Source organism: Rattus rattus, chromosome 5 (genome assembly GCF_011064425.1).
Source record: "Rattus rattus isolate New Zealand chromosome 5, Rrattus_CSIRO_v1, whole genome shotgun sequence".
Classification (NCBI taxonomy): Eukaryota; Metazoa; Chordata; class Mammalia; order Rodentia; family Muridae; genus Rattus; species Rattus rattus.
Window position 1 is genome coordinate 157337335 of NC_046158.1, and position 15642 is coordinate 157352976.

Consider the following 15642-nt stretch of genomic DNA (forward strand, 5'->3'; position numbering starts at 1 on the left):
CGTCTTTTCTGTTATAGAAACCAAATCTCAAGTTAATACCTTTTCTCCATCATGATATTGCGCAGGAAAGTCAAGAGCCCGCAGTCAGCGGTTGTCTTAAATGGTCCAGTACCGCAGGGATAAGTGCTGGCCGGAGGCAGGGGTTGGGGTGGGTGGTGTTGGCCAAACACTGTATGTGGTGGCACAGGGGTTTCACAGTGGCAGATGCTTTAACAAGGTCCAGTGTGAGCAGACTGCCCTTTCCTGCATCTTGACAAAAAAAAAGTGCTGATGGGGGAGCTCTGCCTGGGTGGAGGCACCAGAGACAGAAGCCTGGCAATTCCAGTTCAGAAGGTCTGGACACCTAGGTCTCTACAGGAATGGTTTCATGGCTAGGCAAAATGAAAGCTGGACCTCAGGATTGACAACATAAACCAGGCTGGTCTCAGGCACATGAAAAGCAAACCAAGCCCCACGCTGTTCATTTGCTTCAGGAAAATCCTCAACAGGGCCTCAAGGTGAAGATGGGGTGCACTCCAAAATAAGAGCAGTGCCTCTTTCCAAGGGAAGCTAAGAGCTGCCCTGGGCTGAGGGGCAAGTGCAGTTACTAGAGGAAGGACAGGGACACTACTAGTCAGTGCTCTAGCCAAGCTACTCGCCTTCCTGCCAAAGCAGGCTCCCTGTGGGGTGCACTGTTCTGGGCTAGAACTGCTGGGTGAGGCGTCTGTAGTGAGGTAATACTTGGTTCTCCGGGAGGTACAGGGCCAGTTCCAAAGCCACAAGCACCGTGAATTCAAATCCAATGAGATCCTTCCTGTTGAACCGGAACCTTTCCTCCAGCTTCTGCAGTGAAGGAAGCAAAGGGTCGGTGGGTTAGCTCCATCTGTGGTCCCCATCTAAGGCTCAGCGCCTAGCACCCACCGGATTGCTCATGCTGTGCACACCTCGCACTCACGTCAATAAGCTGCTTCACTTCACTCTTGCGGAGGTCACTGCTGATCTTGGCAGCCAACAGAACACAGGCGCCAGCACACAGTTTGCGGTTCTGTTTGTTGAGCTTGCCCTGCAGTGCAAGCTTCTCAAAGTACACGTAGGCCATGGACACGGTCACAGGCTCCAAGCTGCACTCTTCAGAAAGGTTCCGCATCTCCCGTTTTAAACTGTGGGTGGGATGGGAGCCATGTCCCTGGGGTAAATCTATGCCACAAGACTGTGATGAAGCAGCAGCCACCCTTCTATGGCTATGCCATGGGCTAAAAGCCCAGAGCCAGGTTAGGTGGTTAGGGAGGGATTAAGGGCTGCCTAGCTGGACCTTACCTCCTAATTTTGCTCAATGTCAGTTTGATATGAGGGAACTTCTCCCTGAAGGTCTCGTTCATGTCCTTTTTGAGGTCTGCAGGCTTCACATACTCTATAACAGTGGTCTGTAACAGAAGTAGAGGTAGGTGGAGAGCAAGATGCTTGAGTAGATGCTCTGTAGCATGGGGCTTCAGAGAGGTGCCTGCATTGCTGAGGATAAAATGGCTGAGTTTGTCTGTTCTCAGTGGACAGGCCCAGCCTGCCAGACACTCAAGAGCTGACCCAGGAAATGTCTAGCTTGTTTGGTTGTCTTGCTTTGGCACACTGCCCTTGTCTGTGAGCCTGCCCACTACCTGTTGGTGCTAGGTGGGGACAAGGCACCCTGGGATGGCTGTTCTGAGTTTCTGGTGCTCATTCAAGTCCTTGAACCCTGGACTACTGGGCTGTGGAACTCACCATGTATGAGGCAAAGATGAGTACACGCTTGTGCTTCCCACACGGCCACTGTGGGTCATCCAGGAGGTTGGGGTTGTATTCTACTGCATCTCCCCCGTCGCTTCCTGTACGCAGAGGTAGCTACTGATACCCTAGATCCTGGTCAGAACCCACCTCACCCTCTCCCACTGCAGCCAATTAAGAGGCATGACAGCAAGGCTCCCAGGTCTGAAAGGGGCTCCAGATCAAAGGCCAGGGCTTGGGTATAAGAAGTGATGGCTGGACAGAGTCCCCTTCCCACACTGATCCTCTCTTCTGCCTGACTCAGGCAGAGCCTAGGGCCACATTATCTGGACTCCTTTCCTCTGAGAAGCATTACTGCAGAGGCATGAGTGTGGCTTATACTGCTGTCTGTCCCACCACTGTGCCTCACCCAGTGCTACTGCCTCCCTTGTGCCATGGTGAAGGCACCTGGGCTACCTAGTTCTGTGCCAGCTGGTGTTGACTTGGTAGGCACAGGTTTGTGTCTTGAACCTGGTGGAGCCCGGGGAATGCTGGGCCGAGGCTGGGGCAGCAAGCCATGGCTGTCATTCTTGTGTGTGACCAAGGCATTAGTGGGATACAGGAACTTCGCATAAGACACAACCTGGAAAACAATCACATCAGAGCTCAGTCCTGCTCCCCAGGCCAGAAAGTACACCAAGTTCTGCTTCCCTCTGCCCTCCTGAAGCCATGCTGCTACCCAGTGGGAGTGGGTACTCTCAGGTCAGAACACTAGCTTCCATTCCTAATCTGTGGTCTGCAGCCAGGCTAGTCTGTCTTGGAAGACTCTTGGCCTACTGGTCCAGAAGCAAGGCTATACGTGGAAAACCCAGGGGCAAACAGGTTACCCTCAGCTGGCAGTGGCCATGTATGGAGTACTCTTAAGCCCTTTCTTAGGGTGGCATGAACCAGCTAGTGACGGAAGTGGCTTGATGTGCAGCTCCCATCTGCCTAACTCTGCCGGCCATTGGCTGGCCACAGGGCTCTTGCCTTTCCATCTGCTCCCAGCTCAACGCCTTCCAATTCAAAGACCATCTCAGAAGAGACAGAAACGCCGCCGCCGCCAGATGGGTGCCTTTGCTTCTGACTGTCCACCCTCAGGTCACTGCAATGTACAGGAGGAAAGGGGGGGAGGAGGGAGGAGGGCTGTATCCCTCTGCCTGTCATCAGTGGGTGGATGTGCAGCACCCACAGGGAGTCCACAGGCAGCTCAGTCTGCTCATCCACCCACAGAGTGCTCAGCACAGGGGAAGGATGGTCATGACCTTGGAAGTGCATGACAAGGTTTAACCTAGGCAGCCTGTCTCTCACTCCTGCCCTGTCATCCACAGGGCAGGTCATCTGTCATAGCACCTGGGAGTCACCACTCTGGAACATCCCTGAACACTTACCTGAACTCTGGCTTAAATTTGCTTCCCAGGTGCCTCAATCCCTTCAACTGCGGTCACACAGCTCAGCAGCTGGCCTGGGATCCTGGGAACTGGCTATCCCCCACTCTGCACAGGAGGTCTCTCTGTGCCGACTATTGTTCTGTGGGGTCACACACAATACTGCCCCACCCCAACAGCTGTTTCCTTCTTCCCTGAATTACACTCAGGACACAATTGCCTGGGCTGGCCACAAGGTTTTAGTAGCATATTTGAGAGAGGTTCAGGAATATCTCCAGTCAACCTATATATAGTTTGACTATATATAGCCTACCTATGCATACCTGTATATAGCCAAACTATCTATCTATACATCTGCACACACATACCCACACACATATAGTTTGAACAGAATCTGTGGCTCTGGGGAGTAAGAGCCTGGAATGCAAGTTCCTGGACTATGGTGGGAGATGAAATGCTGACCCCATGAGTCTAAGAACCCAGCCTACAAAGAGATTGGCTGCCTTGTGGGCTGGGCTCAGCTGGACCAGGGCTGATCTGTGTCCACAGCATGGGCTTCTCTTACCTGATCCGCAGGCCCTCTCCATAGGGCAGGACTGAGAAGGCTGCACACAGGGACCGCTTGGCACAGATGAGTACAATCCTGTGGGAGGCCCAGGTCAGAGCGGGGCAGGAACTCGGTCCTGTCTACATTTGGGTGATGGGAAACTGCCAGAGCCACCGAGTGGACTTGGATTCAGGAAGCCAGGCCTGGCATCTTAGCACTTGGGCCAGATTCACTACAGTTGCTTAGGAAGCTTCCTGTTCCCAGGTGCAGGGCCATAGAGTTCATATTTCTTGGGAGCACAGGTTCCCCAGGAAAGGGCAGCCTCATTTGCACAAAGAGAGGGCAAAGGAGGGGGCCAAAGTTCATCAGCAACAGGCTGCAGGGTCCAGACAAACGCAAGGCCTACTGCTACTAGAGAGCAACCATATCTAACCCAGAACTCAGCTACCCAAGGGCTTATGGCTGGAGCTCCGGGATCCTCAAAGCTGTAACCATAGGCCACCCTACTGTCTTAGTATTTAGGATTTGCAGGAAGCTACTTCTGGCCAGGCCCTGCAGAAACATTCCCTGGGGATTTACTAGGGTGAACTATAGTGGGGAAGGGGGACTCTGGGATCAGAGTGACTGGTAATGTGTTACCAAGGGACATAGCCAAAGCACTGCTTCTGCACCAGTGCAGGGCATACACAGTTGCCCAGATTCTAGCCTAGCTCTGTTCTGGGGAGCCACAGACCAGTTTGAGTTAAGCCTCTCCAATGTCCCCTGATATACCACATCTCCTTCTGCGTGTCCCCAATGTCAATAACCATGCCTTATCCTGTATATGCTCCCCAAATATGGCCGCACCTTACATCCTGGGCACATGTCAGGGGTGGGGATCAGGGTGCCTTCCCTGATCTCTATTTCCGAAGATTCATGTCCAGCTGGTGGCCCTTCCCTGGGATTATACAGTGGTGGCTTGCTGGCCTGGCTATGCTAGCCAGTGTTCAACTAATATAGAGGGTCTGGGGACAGGCCATGAGCAATGGAGCAGGAGTCCCATAAAATGAACGTGCTGCTGCCAACAAGGGCTGGATCTCATATTTTCGGCCTCCAGAGATATGGCCTGGTCCCACAGTGTAGGGAATACAGTGGGCAGTCCCAGGCCAGGTCCTATAGGATCTTACCTGCTATTCTTTGTATCATACTGCCTCATGTTCTTGATGAAATGGGTTTTCTTCAGGCCTTTGTGTCTTGGTGATCCAGATGCATGCTTGGTTCTGTAAGGTAAAAAGCAGGTCGTTCTTGCCCTCCTTGGACCTTCTTGTGGCTCCTGGGGTCAGAGGCAGTTGGAGCTCAGGGCCTTGGACCAGGGGCAGGTAGGGTGTATACCTCTGCACCGAGGCACATCCCACTGCGTCTTCCAGAAACTCAAGGGAACAGCGCTGAGATGTGACTCGTCTCCTGTAGGAAGACATCATGGCCTCAGAAGAGACAACACACAGACTCCAGGAAGCCTTTGCAGCAGGTCCCTGAACAGGACTGAACTAGTGTGGGAATGTGCGGGGTTGGGGTGGAGCTGCCATGAAACTGAAGGCTTCAAGACCCTGTGAACCAAGGCTGTGGCATGGGGAAGTCCTCTTCCTTGTTACAAGGTTGCCAGTCTTTCCTAAAGAAAAGCATCTAGTGCATGGCAGTCCCAACACACATGCCCACACGCATGCACATATACAAATACATATATACACACATGCATGCACATACACATGCACACACACAAATACAGCTATATACACATGCATGTACACAGATACACTCACACACAGAGACATACACACAGATACCCCTCCTAGGAGCTGCTCCTGGGTCTAGAACATTCTTTTTCAAACGTGCAACTAAGAATTTCCTTCTGAACTTTGGGCTCTAGTTCCATGATACCCATCAGGAAGACCTGTTGGTGACTGTCCCTAAAGGAAGGTAACAGCTCTGCCTTGGGAGCGCTGATGCCTATAGGTCGGTCATGTTGGCTCCTGGATGCCTGTGCCTGAATCCAGGGGACCAGGACATGGGAGGCAGTTTCCTAGCACTGTGTGTGAGAGCAGCTTCTTCAGGCTGAGGAATGAGATCCCACCTTCACAGCAGGACAACAAACTCAGGTCTTTAGTCCCATGGTTTGATGACTGTCAGTTACAGGCCATCTGGCTCTGACAGGACACAGTTAGTGAAAGTAACAGCAAAGCTGTAAGCTCCCAGTGTGGGGAGGGAAAAAGTGGTCTGTGGTTCTGAGCTTGACGCTTGCCCCAAGGACTCTGCCACTGATAAGCTTGTGCCAGGCGCCCCTGAAGACACAGACATGCAGTGCCTCAAGCTGAGGCGGAGGCTGAGGCAGACGCTGTGACTTCCTCGCACAGCCCTTAAGAACAGGGGGGCCTGTAGCTTTTCATCTTTATTCTCCTATTATTAGCCAAGTTGTACATGTTATTAAAGAAAAAATAAGGAATAGCTAGGCACAGTAGTATGGAGGATGGTGAGTTTGAGGCTAGCCTGGGCTACACGAGACCTTATCTCGTTTTTTTATTATTATTTTAAAAACAGAGTCTCATGTACTCCAGACTGGCCACAAACTCAATAGGTAGCTGCAAATGGCCTTGAACTCCTAATCCCCCAGCCTTCACTGCTCCTTGTTGGGATTACAAACAAAAGCAACTCTTTCAAAAGCCATTCACCCACATATCATAACTTCCTGTAAGTCACCAGGATGACTGTCTTGGCATGAATCATTGTGACAAAGGATCACAAAATGTCATGATTCAGTCACATCTTGGCACAGCATCTGTGTGTGTACACACATGTGTGCATTTGAGTACATGCATCTGATGTTGAAGATCTCGAGTCTCACACATGGAAGGTGCTTTACCACTAAGCTAGACTCTACCCCCTATCCCCTAGCACTTACTTGTCAAATGCATCTGACTCAGCTTGTGTTGTGGTGCAGGATGCCTGGGCCATAAAGGATTAGTGATATATGTCAAACACTCTCAGTAGTCCTCACTCCAAGAGAGTCCTAGATACCTGTCTAGGGAATTCACCAGCTTATTCACACAGTCTGAGGCTTCCCAAATAGAAGCTGGGACACATGAGCCACTCTCCTCATGCCTGGACCTCAGCAACTGTGTGGGCATTTTCAAATAAAGAGTTGACCTACGTGACTGTGGGATGACTGCACAAGAGGCAGCCTCCCTCACACCCAGCACTGCTAATAGTCTGCCTCGTGCAAGAAGTGTGGTTCTTCTGACAAGCTCAAAGCAGTCCAAGGGCTCTCCAGGCCACAGAGCTACCAAAGCACAGACACTGGCTCTCCTCTCTTCCTGTACCAGGGAGGACCCATGGGTAATCCTGTTCTGCACCAAAAACATTCTGAAAGTACAACAGATGAGGTCCAGTACTGCCACAGCAGTGTCGGGAAAACCACCCACTTAGAACAATGATGATGGAGAAGGCATTGCGGGGGATGGTGTGGCTGGTAGTGGTAGAGATGTTGATGGTGGTGGGGCTACTGCGGGGGGATGGCGGTGAACTGTGATGTGAGTTTGACAGTGTTGTTGTTGGGGATGCTGTCAGTGGTGATGGCACCTAAATGCCTCAGTTGTACTAACTGCTGCTACGTGTACGCACAGTATCCTTGTGCCTCACTTTGTACCAAGTTCATCTCACCCAGTGGGCACAAGGCACAAAGCGGCTATGTCATAGTTAAGAAGCCTCCAGTGGGGGTTGGGGATTTAGCTCAGAGCGCTTGCCTAGCGAGCGCAAGGCCCTGGGTTGGGTCCCCAGCCCCGAAAAAAAAAAAAAAAAAAAAAAAAAAAAAAAAAAAGAAGCCTCCAGTGGTGTTGGAGGCCAGCAAGCAAAGGCCAGCAGGCAAAGGCATACCGAAGACACAGAGATGAGGTGGGCCTGACATCCAAAGACTTCCAGGAACCTGGAGAGGGAAGCCCCAGGCTGGCATTGAGCCAGAAGGCCCAGGCAGGAATGCCAACAAGGACTGAAGACCAGGACAGCATCCTTCAGGGCTCTCTGGCTGAGTGGATGCAGAGGGATTCCCAGACAGGAGACTCAGTCAGTCCCCAGTGCAATATTTTCCCCGAGAGCTTCCAATCACATCTGCCTGTCCATCCTTCCAGATTTACGGTGGGGAGCTTTTTACAACACTAAAGGCTTCACTGACTTGTGGATGTGTCTGATGCGACCAAGCCCAAGTTCCTTGATCCACTAGGTCAAGATCCTCTAGCTGGACCTGGAAATCCAGCCATGAGCCTCTGACATGCCAAAGGTCTAAGGGACTGCAGCTCAGAAATGCCAATCCTCAAGGACAAGAAAAGTATTGCCACATCAGGCATGGGATGTGACAGGAAGGGTCTACAGCTGAGCTACAGCTCGGTACCAGAAACCTCTAGAAGTAAGAGCCCCTGGGCCTTTAGAATTGGCCCCTGCAGATCTGATCATGCTCCATAAGACCAGGTCCTTCACATGGGGATGCTGGTGGGAGTAAGTGCCCCACCCTCATGTTTGTACGCTAACCTTAGGACCTCAGAACATAACTGAGCTTAGAGACATGGTCTTTAAAGAGATTACCTGGGGTGGCCCTTAATCCAGTGTGACTAGTGTCTTTACGATTAGGGCACAGATACACAGGGAGGACCATGAGATGACAAGGGAGGACAAATCTATGAGACCAAGGGTGAAGCCTCGAAGGGAGCCTGCCACACACCTTCTTGGGCTTCTGGCTTCTAGAATGTGAGAAATAAAAGCCTGATGTTTGGGGCTGGAGAGACAGTTCAGTAGTTAAGAACCATGATTGCTCTTCCAGAAAGCTTAGATTCAATTCCTAGTACCCACATGGTGGCTCAATATCATCTGTAACTCCAGTTCTAAGGGATCAAACACTCTATTTTGACCCCCGTGGACACTAAGCAAGCACATGGCACACAGATATACAAGTAAAACATCCATAAATATAATTTACAAGCCCACTGTCTGCAGGGACTTTACAATGGCTCTAGAGTTCATTTATGTAAGAAGGTACTCCCAGGGTGCCCTGCAGGATTGCTGTGCGCTTATGTAAGTACACAGGTCCTTGAACTACGCCAAACTTCTGGCAGTAGCATGGACATTGGGAAGCTGCATCTGGTCAGCACCACACCCATACTGGTCCTGCTGCACCACTAACCGAGATCCCCTTTCAGCAGGATCGTGGACTTACATTAGGTGTGGCACGGTCAGGACCTACCTGCCTGGTAGGGCCATGGTACCTGCCCTTGCCTGTGCTTATTGCCGAAACAGGAACAGAGCCACTGCCTCACACCAACACTTCAGAGGCTGTGACACTCACCCATGAGTGAGTGGGGGTGGCATAGAGAGCCCTGGCTGCCCAAGGTCACACAAACAGTGCAGTTCAGTCCAGTCCTGGTGGGCTCCGAGGCTGCCAGTGGTCCCTGTCCATGGTTCTCCCTTCTTTCCTACACGGCCACTAACATCCATCAAATGACCAAAGCCACACGCGTTTGCAGAAAACCAAGCAGTGTGAACTGGAAACACACCTGGTGCTTTGATGCCACCATGATGCCATCTCCAGAGGGCCCAGAGGGCCCCGAAGCCACCAGCTGGGCCTGCGTTAGAGCAAGACACCACCCCAGAGGCTCTGCAGGAGAGTGGGCCAGGTACCGTGTCTACAAACATAGTCAGAGGGAAAGGCCAGGGGCCTAGAACAGGATTAGACCAGTCAGAATGGCAGGTTCAGACAACCATGAGTGCTCACTGTGTGTTGGGTGGTGGGGCAGATCTGCCTAGAGAGGAGCAGCCAAGGGCTGGAAGCACAGGGTTGGAAAAAGCAGTGGGCCTGAGGTGGAACAGAATGTGGAACCCAAGGGAAGAGTCTGTTCTGAGGCTCTGAGGGCCATCTGCCCGGCATGGCACTCCCTGAGGTAATTATCCAGGCAAAGCCAGGTGGCTTATCACAGCCCTGGGAGTTCATCTAGGAGTCCTCAGAGACAGCGTGGGAGAGCTGGGGCAGATCTTCCCTCAGGTGCCCGGCTTGCTCTTCCTGCTATTTTCTGGTCCCTTCAGGGATGGCAGCTCCCTTGGGAGCTTGCACAATGTTCCCAGTTGGTTTAACATCTTCTTCCCTGTGGTTTTCTCCTCCCTCACAGCATGTTGTTGGTAAATCCAGTCATCAGAACTGTACTACTAGACACTCCCCTTACTCAGTTTCAGATAGGGAAACTGAGGTACAGAGTCATTCAGTTGTCTGAAATCAAATAGCTGGCAAGAGAGGAATAGAGGCCATGTGTACAGTTCAGCTACTCTGAGGAAAGGCCAGGTTCTTCTGGGGCAGACCCACAGACAACACAGGATCACACCTCTCAGTGTGCCCTGAACTGACCCTCTGGGAGACAGTTGTGCTGACCAGCATAAGGGTGGACATGTGGGACGTCTGTGTATACGATGCTTGATAGGACACTCCATGTAACAATGGGTGTCTTGGTGAGGAGATGGCTGAGGAGGATATGAGGAAACCCAGGGGCTGTTCTGGAGTGTACGGTGGCCATGTAGTACATATACCCACAAACATACATGGGGAGCTGCACACTCAGATTCCTGTACTGTTCGTGTGTGCCTGGTACCTCAATTTGAAAATGGCTAAAAGCAGACTTTCTGTTGCCTCAGCTGACTCTCCAGACACCTAAGCAAGTCCAAGTGTTGCAGACCGAGCTCAGTGCCTCGAGCTGTAGACAAACACAGGACAGCATCTGCTCTAGCTCCATATGCGTGACCGCATGGCAGCTGCTGGAGCCCTCTACCTGTGGTGTGGGATGAAGAGGCCAGTGGTCAGGAGTGAGAGGGAGGGTGCTGAGAGGGCTTACCCCTTACCTGCTTAGCAGTTCAGCTGTCCAAACAGCTGAGAACTGCCCCTTGGCAACTTTGATGCCACTGAGGTCCACAACCTCTTCAGTACTGACCTGAAACCTAACTATAGACCTTAAAAACAGCATCTGGTATGTGACAGGCTTCCTTACTTGGTGACTTGGGAGATGGGACCATTTCCCTGTGGCTTCGATTCTGTGCCCATTAGGGACCTAGGAAGAAGGGACTGGTTGTGCAGGCCTGGGCAGACCCAGGAACCACCTGCCACATGACAGGTTGCAGAGAAGCTGCAGTGCGGAGCCCATCCTGAGCAGCATGCACAGAGGTCCGGAGCGCCTGCCTGCTAAGGAAACACAGCCACAAGAGCATTCGTGTGGCCCCAGCTTCACAGAGGAAGGGCCTCAGAGGCAGGGGCAGCAACTGGGCTGCCCTAGAGAACTGACTACGCCAGTGGTTTTCAGCCCCTGGTGAGTGGATTCTGGGCAGAGACTAATACCAGGGTGCCAAGTGGCTCAATGGCTTCTCTAAGTGGCTTAGGTGCTACTTAGGGCTGGCCTAGGCCCCTCCCTCTTCCAGATCAAAGCAGAGCAAAGCCTCCTGCCTCTAGGCTATGCCCAGCTCCTGAGGGTGGTGCAGTCGACTGCAATTTGCAAAGTCATTTGCCTGTGGGGACTTTCCCTTCTCCTTCATTTCTCTGTCGAGTATTAAGCAGGGCTGTTGAAATAGTTCCCCAAAAAGATCCATCAAGAGCCCTTGTTAGGGGCCTTACTTAGCTGCAAACAGTCTAGGAAGGGATGAAGGAGGGCAACACGCAGGGAGGAGACAACAACAATATGGAGACAAGAAGAGGGATCAACACAGCATAAGCCAGCAGCACGCAAGGCTTGTAAGGCTGCAGCATGGTCAGAAGCACCCCTAGGTTACAGCCTTACCTTCAGTGATTGGCATCCAGGGCTGGGGGTGGGGCTGGGGGTGGGGCTGGGGGTGGGGCTGGGGGTGGAGGGGAGTGCAGCCGCTGAGAGCTACCGGGTCTGAGTCCTTTGTCACCATGGCTTTGGAGGTGCCCACACTGGTTTTCTGAGCAGAAGGCAGCAATGTGCAAATAACTGGAATACACACTTTGAACCTGACCATAGATCCTAAAGATGAGCCTATGCCAGGCATGCAGTAAAAAGACAACAAACATCTCTGAAAGCTGTGTAGAAAACCAGCAGTGACTCTGCCTCTTGTTACTGAGTCCTCAAGGAGAAAGAGCTTCTTGTCAGCCTATTCTACAGGGCGGGAGACTAAGGCTGTAAGAGACCTACTAGCTGCTCAAGGTCACGGGGCTACTGGATGGAGGAAGGCTGGTCTGCACTCACTGTGACACAGCCCTCAGGAGGCTCTCCTATCCACAGGCTCTTCCTGCTGAGGGCCCGTGACCACAGAAGGGTAGCAACTCCCAACAGCAGGGCAGCAGTGTCAGGAACTCAGAAGCAGAGCCCCAGAAGATGTGTGCCACAGGCAGCTGTCCTGTGGTCAGCAGCACAGGGATCAGAATGAAGTGGGGCAGAACTGGGAGGGAGGGCTCGGATGGCTGGCTGAAAGAGCTAGGGCGGCCGGTACCAAAGGGAGCCTCACCCACAAACATTTCAGCCTGCCTTTCACAAAGGGTCCAGCTAACACTCTGGGACAAATGACCCCTTGTCCCCAGTGGATCCCTCTATGTCCTGTGGAGAAGTATGACCTGGCCCTGCCTGTAGGCTAAGGTGGTGACCTCAGAAAGTTGAGGCCCTTCCGTCCACAGACATGTGATGCAGGGTCAGTCAGATGTCAGGCAGCTTTTCCCACCACACCTGGGAGCCACCCGGCAGGAGCTCGGATGTATAGCAGTGGGGCCTGCCTGGAAAGGACTACAGTATCCAGACCTAGCCCCCATTGTCACTCTTCAGGTGAAGGCAGAGAACGCAAGAGGGGGCTGAGACCAACACGGTGCCTCGAAGCTAGAGCCTTCTGGGAAGTGGGCATAGCCTGGGGGTGGGGGGAGTGGTTAGGAATAAGAGCTGCCCTGGCTAGGCTGAGGGATCCTAGAATTGATCCAGGCAGGGGAGGAAGAACATGTCCATGTTGCAGGCCTGAGTCCAGCAGGTGTGGGACAGTGGGGAGGGAGGACTGGTCAGGTATACAAGGCTGAGAAGAGATGAATGAGACCTCGTGGGTAAGAGACTGGCATACACGCTGACTTGGCCACACAGCAGGTAAAAAGTGTGTGAGTCCTGGTGTTTACAGTACTGATGGAGTGGCCAGGGGAGGGATGCGTCCAGAGTCAGTTAGGCTGAGGCAACTCCGAAATCCATGTTCAGGGTACTCTCAAGATGAAGAACTGACCCCATATCCAGGAGCTGACAGCTTTAATGAAACTATTCCCTACATCTGGAGGCTGACCAGCTTCCATTAATCCCAAATTTGTCCCCTGTATTCTGGACTGATGCTACCACATCACCTCAGCCCCAGTCAAGGGCAGACGGGACTATAAGTCACTCTTGACTCTTGCAGGCTGTGGTGATAGGCCCTCAAGTACTAGAATAAAGGACCCTTGGACCCTGGCTCCTGCACTTGGGCTTAAGAACCCCCTTTCTTAGTCACCCAACGCCTTGATCTTGGGCTGGTCATCTTGACCCTATGTCCTGGGCTGACCACTCCGGTTCACCCAGATCTCTGACAGCTAGCTGGTGGGTCCCAGGTGACCACACCTCTCTGTGGGGTGAATGGACCCACCTCATCCCAACCATGTCCAGGTCTGCCGAGCTTGTTGCTTACCCAAACCCACAGGTCAACTACCCTGTGAGCTGGGAGGAGGGACCTGGCTCACCACCACCGGTGCTCCGGGCTGCCAAGGCCATAGGTCATACAGCCAGCGTGCTGGCTAGGCCTCTAGGCCACTCCGACCCCAGAGTGCAGCCGCCCCTACCCAGCCCACTCACCTTTGGCGCTGCCCGTCCAGGCCGAGGCTGGCGGGCGCCGTCGTGGGGCTGAGCAGGCCCTGGGGCGCGGGCCTGGCTGGCAACCCCGGGAGGCCTCCGGGTGGAGCTGGCGGCGGCGCTGGAGCCTCGCGGGCCTCGGTGGGCGGTGGCGGCGGCGGCAGTGGCTTCTCGCCTCCCGGACCCAGGCTCGGTGGCCGTCCATCTAGGGAGATGTTGTTGAGAAAGAAGAGGGCGGCCTGGCGGCGCCCGGAGTCCCCGCGCCTTCGCGGCACGGCCGGCGGGTTCGGGCGGCCGGCGCGGCCTGGCGGGGCCGGGGCCGGACCGGGGCTCCTCCCCCGCGGCCGCGGCCATGCTCGAGTGCGCCGCCGCGCCGCGCCGCCGCGCAGCTGCCCATTGGCCGCGGCGCGCCTGCATGCAAATGAAACCCCCTCACTACCGCCCATTGGCTGCGGCGCGTCTATATGCAAATATAGTTCCGGGGTCTCTGCCCATTGGCCGCGGCGCGCCCATATGCAAATATAATCCCGCGGTTCCTGTCCATTGGCCGCGGCGCGCCAGCATGCAAATGAGGCTCATTTGAGCCCTTCCATTGGCTAGCGAGGTGTACCGCGCCCCGGCGCTCCTCTGGGTCCTAGAGATACTTGTCCTCTGTTTGTTGTGGGTTTGGCGTGGCCAAGAGACGCTACCCTTGGCAAGGTCGGTAGGTGCACCGAACCTATGTCCGGTTCTCCTGTTCAGTACGTAGTGTACAGGGCACCCAGCAGTGAACGCTCATTATGAGCTGCGGACTCGTGCGGGCCAGGCGTGGCCACTTGCTCCAGGGTGTTTCTTCAGCGCTGAGGTTCTTCCGGGCAGGTATCCATAAGCCCACAGCTTCCGGGCTGTGCCAGCCGGGCCACCTGGCTTCCGGCACTGACTGCGGAGGACACCCATCTATGTTCTGAGGACAGCTTGCATCTTCTTGGGTGCCTCAGTTGCAGCATGGACATGGTCTTGAGACTTCATGATATTGGAATTTCAGTTTTCTTCGTGGAGGGTAGCCAGGACTTGAGTATACAAACCCTTCTGGCTTTCTACCGTGTATATGTCTGGTGAAGCCTGCCTTCATCCTAACACCATCTGCTCTTTCTAGCTCCCAAACTACGCGGAGTTCTTGTTTTTAAAGTGGGACCTTGGTGTTTGGTGAATCATTGAGGATGCACAAGGGAACATCTCCCTGATGTTCTTTCTTGTGTATGGTTACTGCCGGCTCTGATTCTGTGACTGCCGGCTCTGATTCTGTGACTGCTGCAGTGGGTACTGGACTGGAGTTGGTTGAAGGACAGGGATCCCTAGGGAATGGCTTCTTTGCTTGGGAGGAGAAGCCATCGGTGGTCCACACTGCCAGTTCCCTCGGTGCTTTCAAGGTTCAGGCAGGCTGATTCTGCCTTCTCTCCTTGGTGTCTTCTTTTCATTCCTGCACAAGTAAGCTTACCCTTAACTCTGCTCTGCCCTCTCTTCCACTGCCTGTTCCAAGCTGGCCTCTGACATCCTGTCTAGTAGAATGCAGGTCTTCGTCCATTTAGTTGTGGGCACTTCCAGAGAGTGTCATTTCTGTCAGGGAGCCATGGTATCTGCTGACCCGGAGTGGTGTCCTTCACACCCAGGCTGCTGTTAGCAGTCACTGTCTGCAAGGGACCACGGGTGCAACTCACCTTTCTGAGTTTTGGTCTCCGGTAGCATGACGGACTAGGTGTATGCCTAAGCTGCTTTGGGATGGTAATTGAGAGATAGTGGTGTTGGTCCTTGCTGCTAATGTGTACAGGAGGGACAACAAACTCACGGCTGACAGAAGCCACCGTCAAACAGGGATGGCAAGGAGGACCACTCCCAGCAGGGTGCCATAGGTGTGGAGAGAGCCCTAGAGCTAGACCCCAATGTTGGCAGGCACTGTGGGACCTGTGAGGTGCTTGAGGAACATTTAGGCAGGACTTGGCCTCTTCTTGCATGTGGTGCTGTGGTTTGTTCCCTCACAGATCAAATCTGGCCAGGAAGTTGGAGTGAATAGAACATTACCGCTTGTGTTTATTCAATTTCAAAGCTCAAGAAACTT

At 53.4% G+C, this 15642-nt stretch overlaps 1 protein-coding gene across 1 annotated transcript; it reads right to left on the bottom strand.

Moving 5' to 3' along the window:
- Positions 1-441: 441 nt before the first annotated feature.
- Cables2 (Cdk5 and Abl enzyme substrate 2) lies at positions 442-13964 on the bottom strand. The gene is given in 11 exon segments (XM_032902659.1): positions 442-822; positions 935-1139; positions 1297-1403; positions 1735-1838; positions 2194-2359; positions 2746-2860; positions 3709-3786; positions 4857-4949; positions 5062-5133; positions 13551-13886; positions 13888-13964. Coding segments are annotated over 11 exon segments (1494 nt in total). The 3' UTR covers positions 442-681.
- Between the last annotated feature and the right edge of the window lie 1678 nt (positions 13965-15642).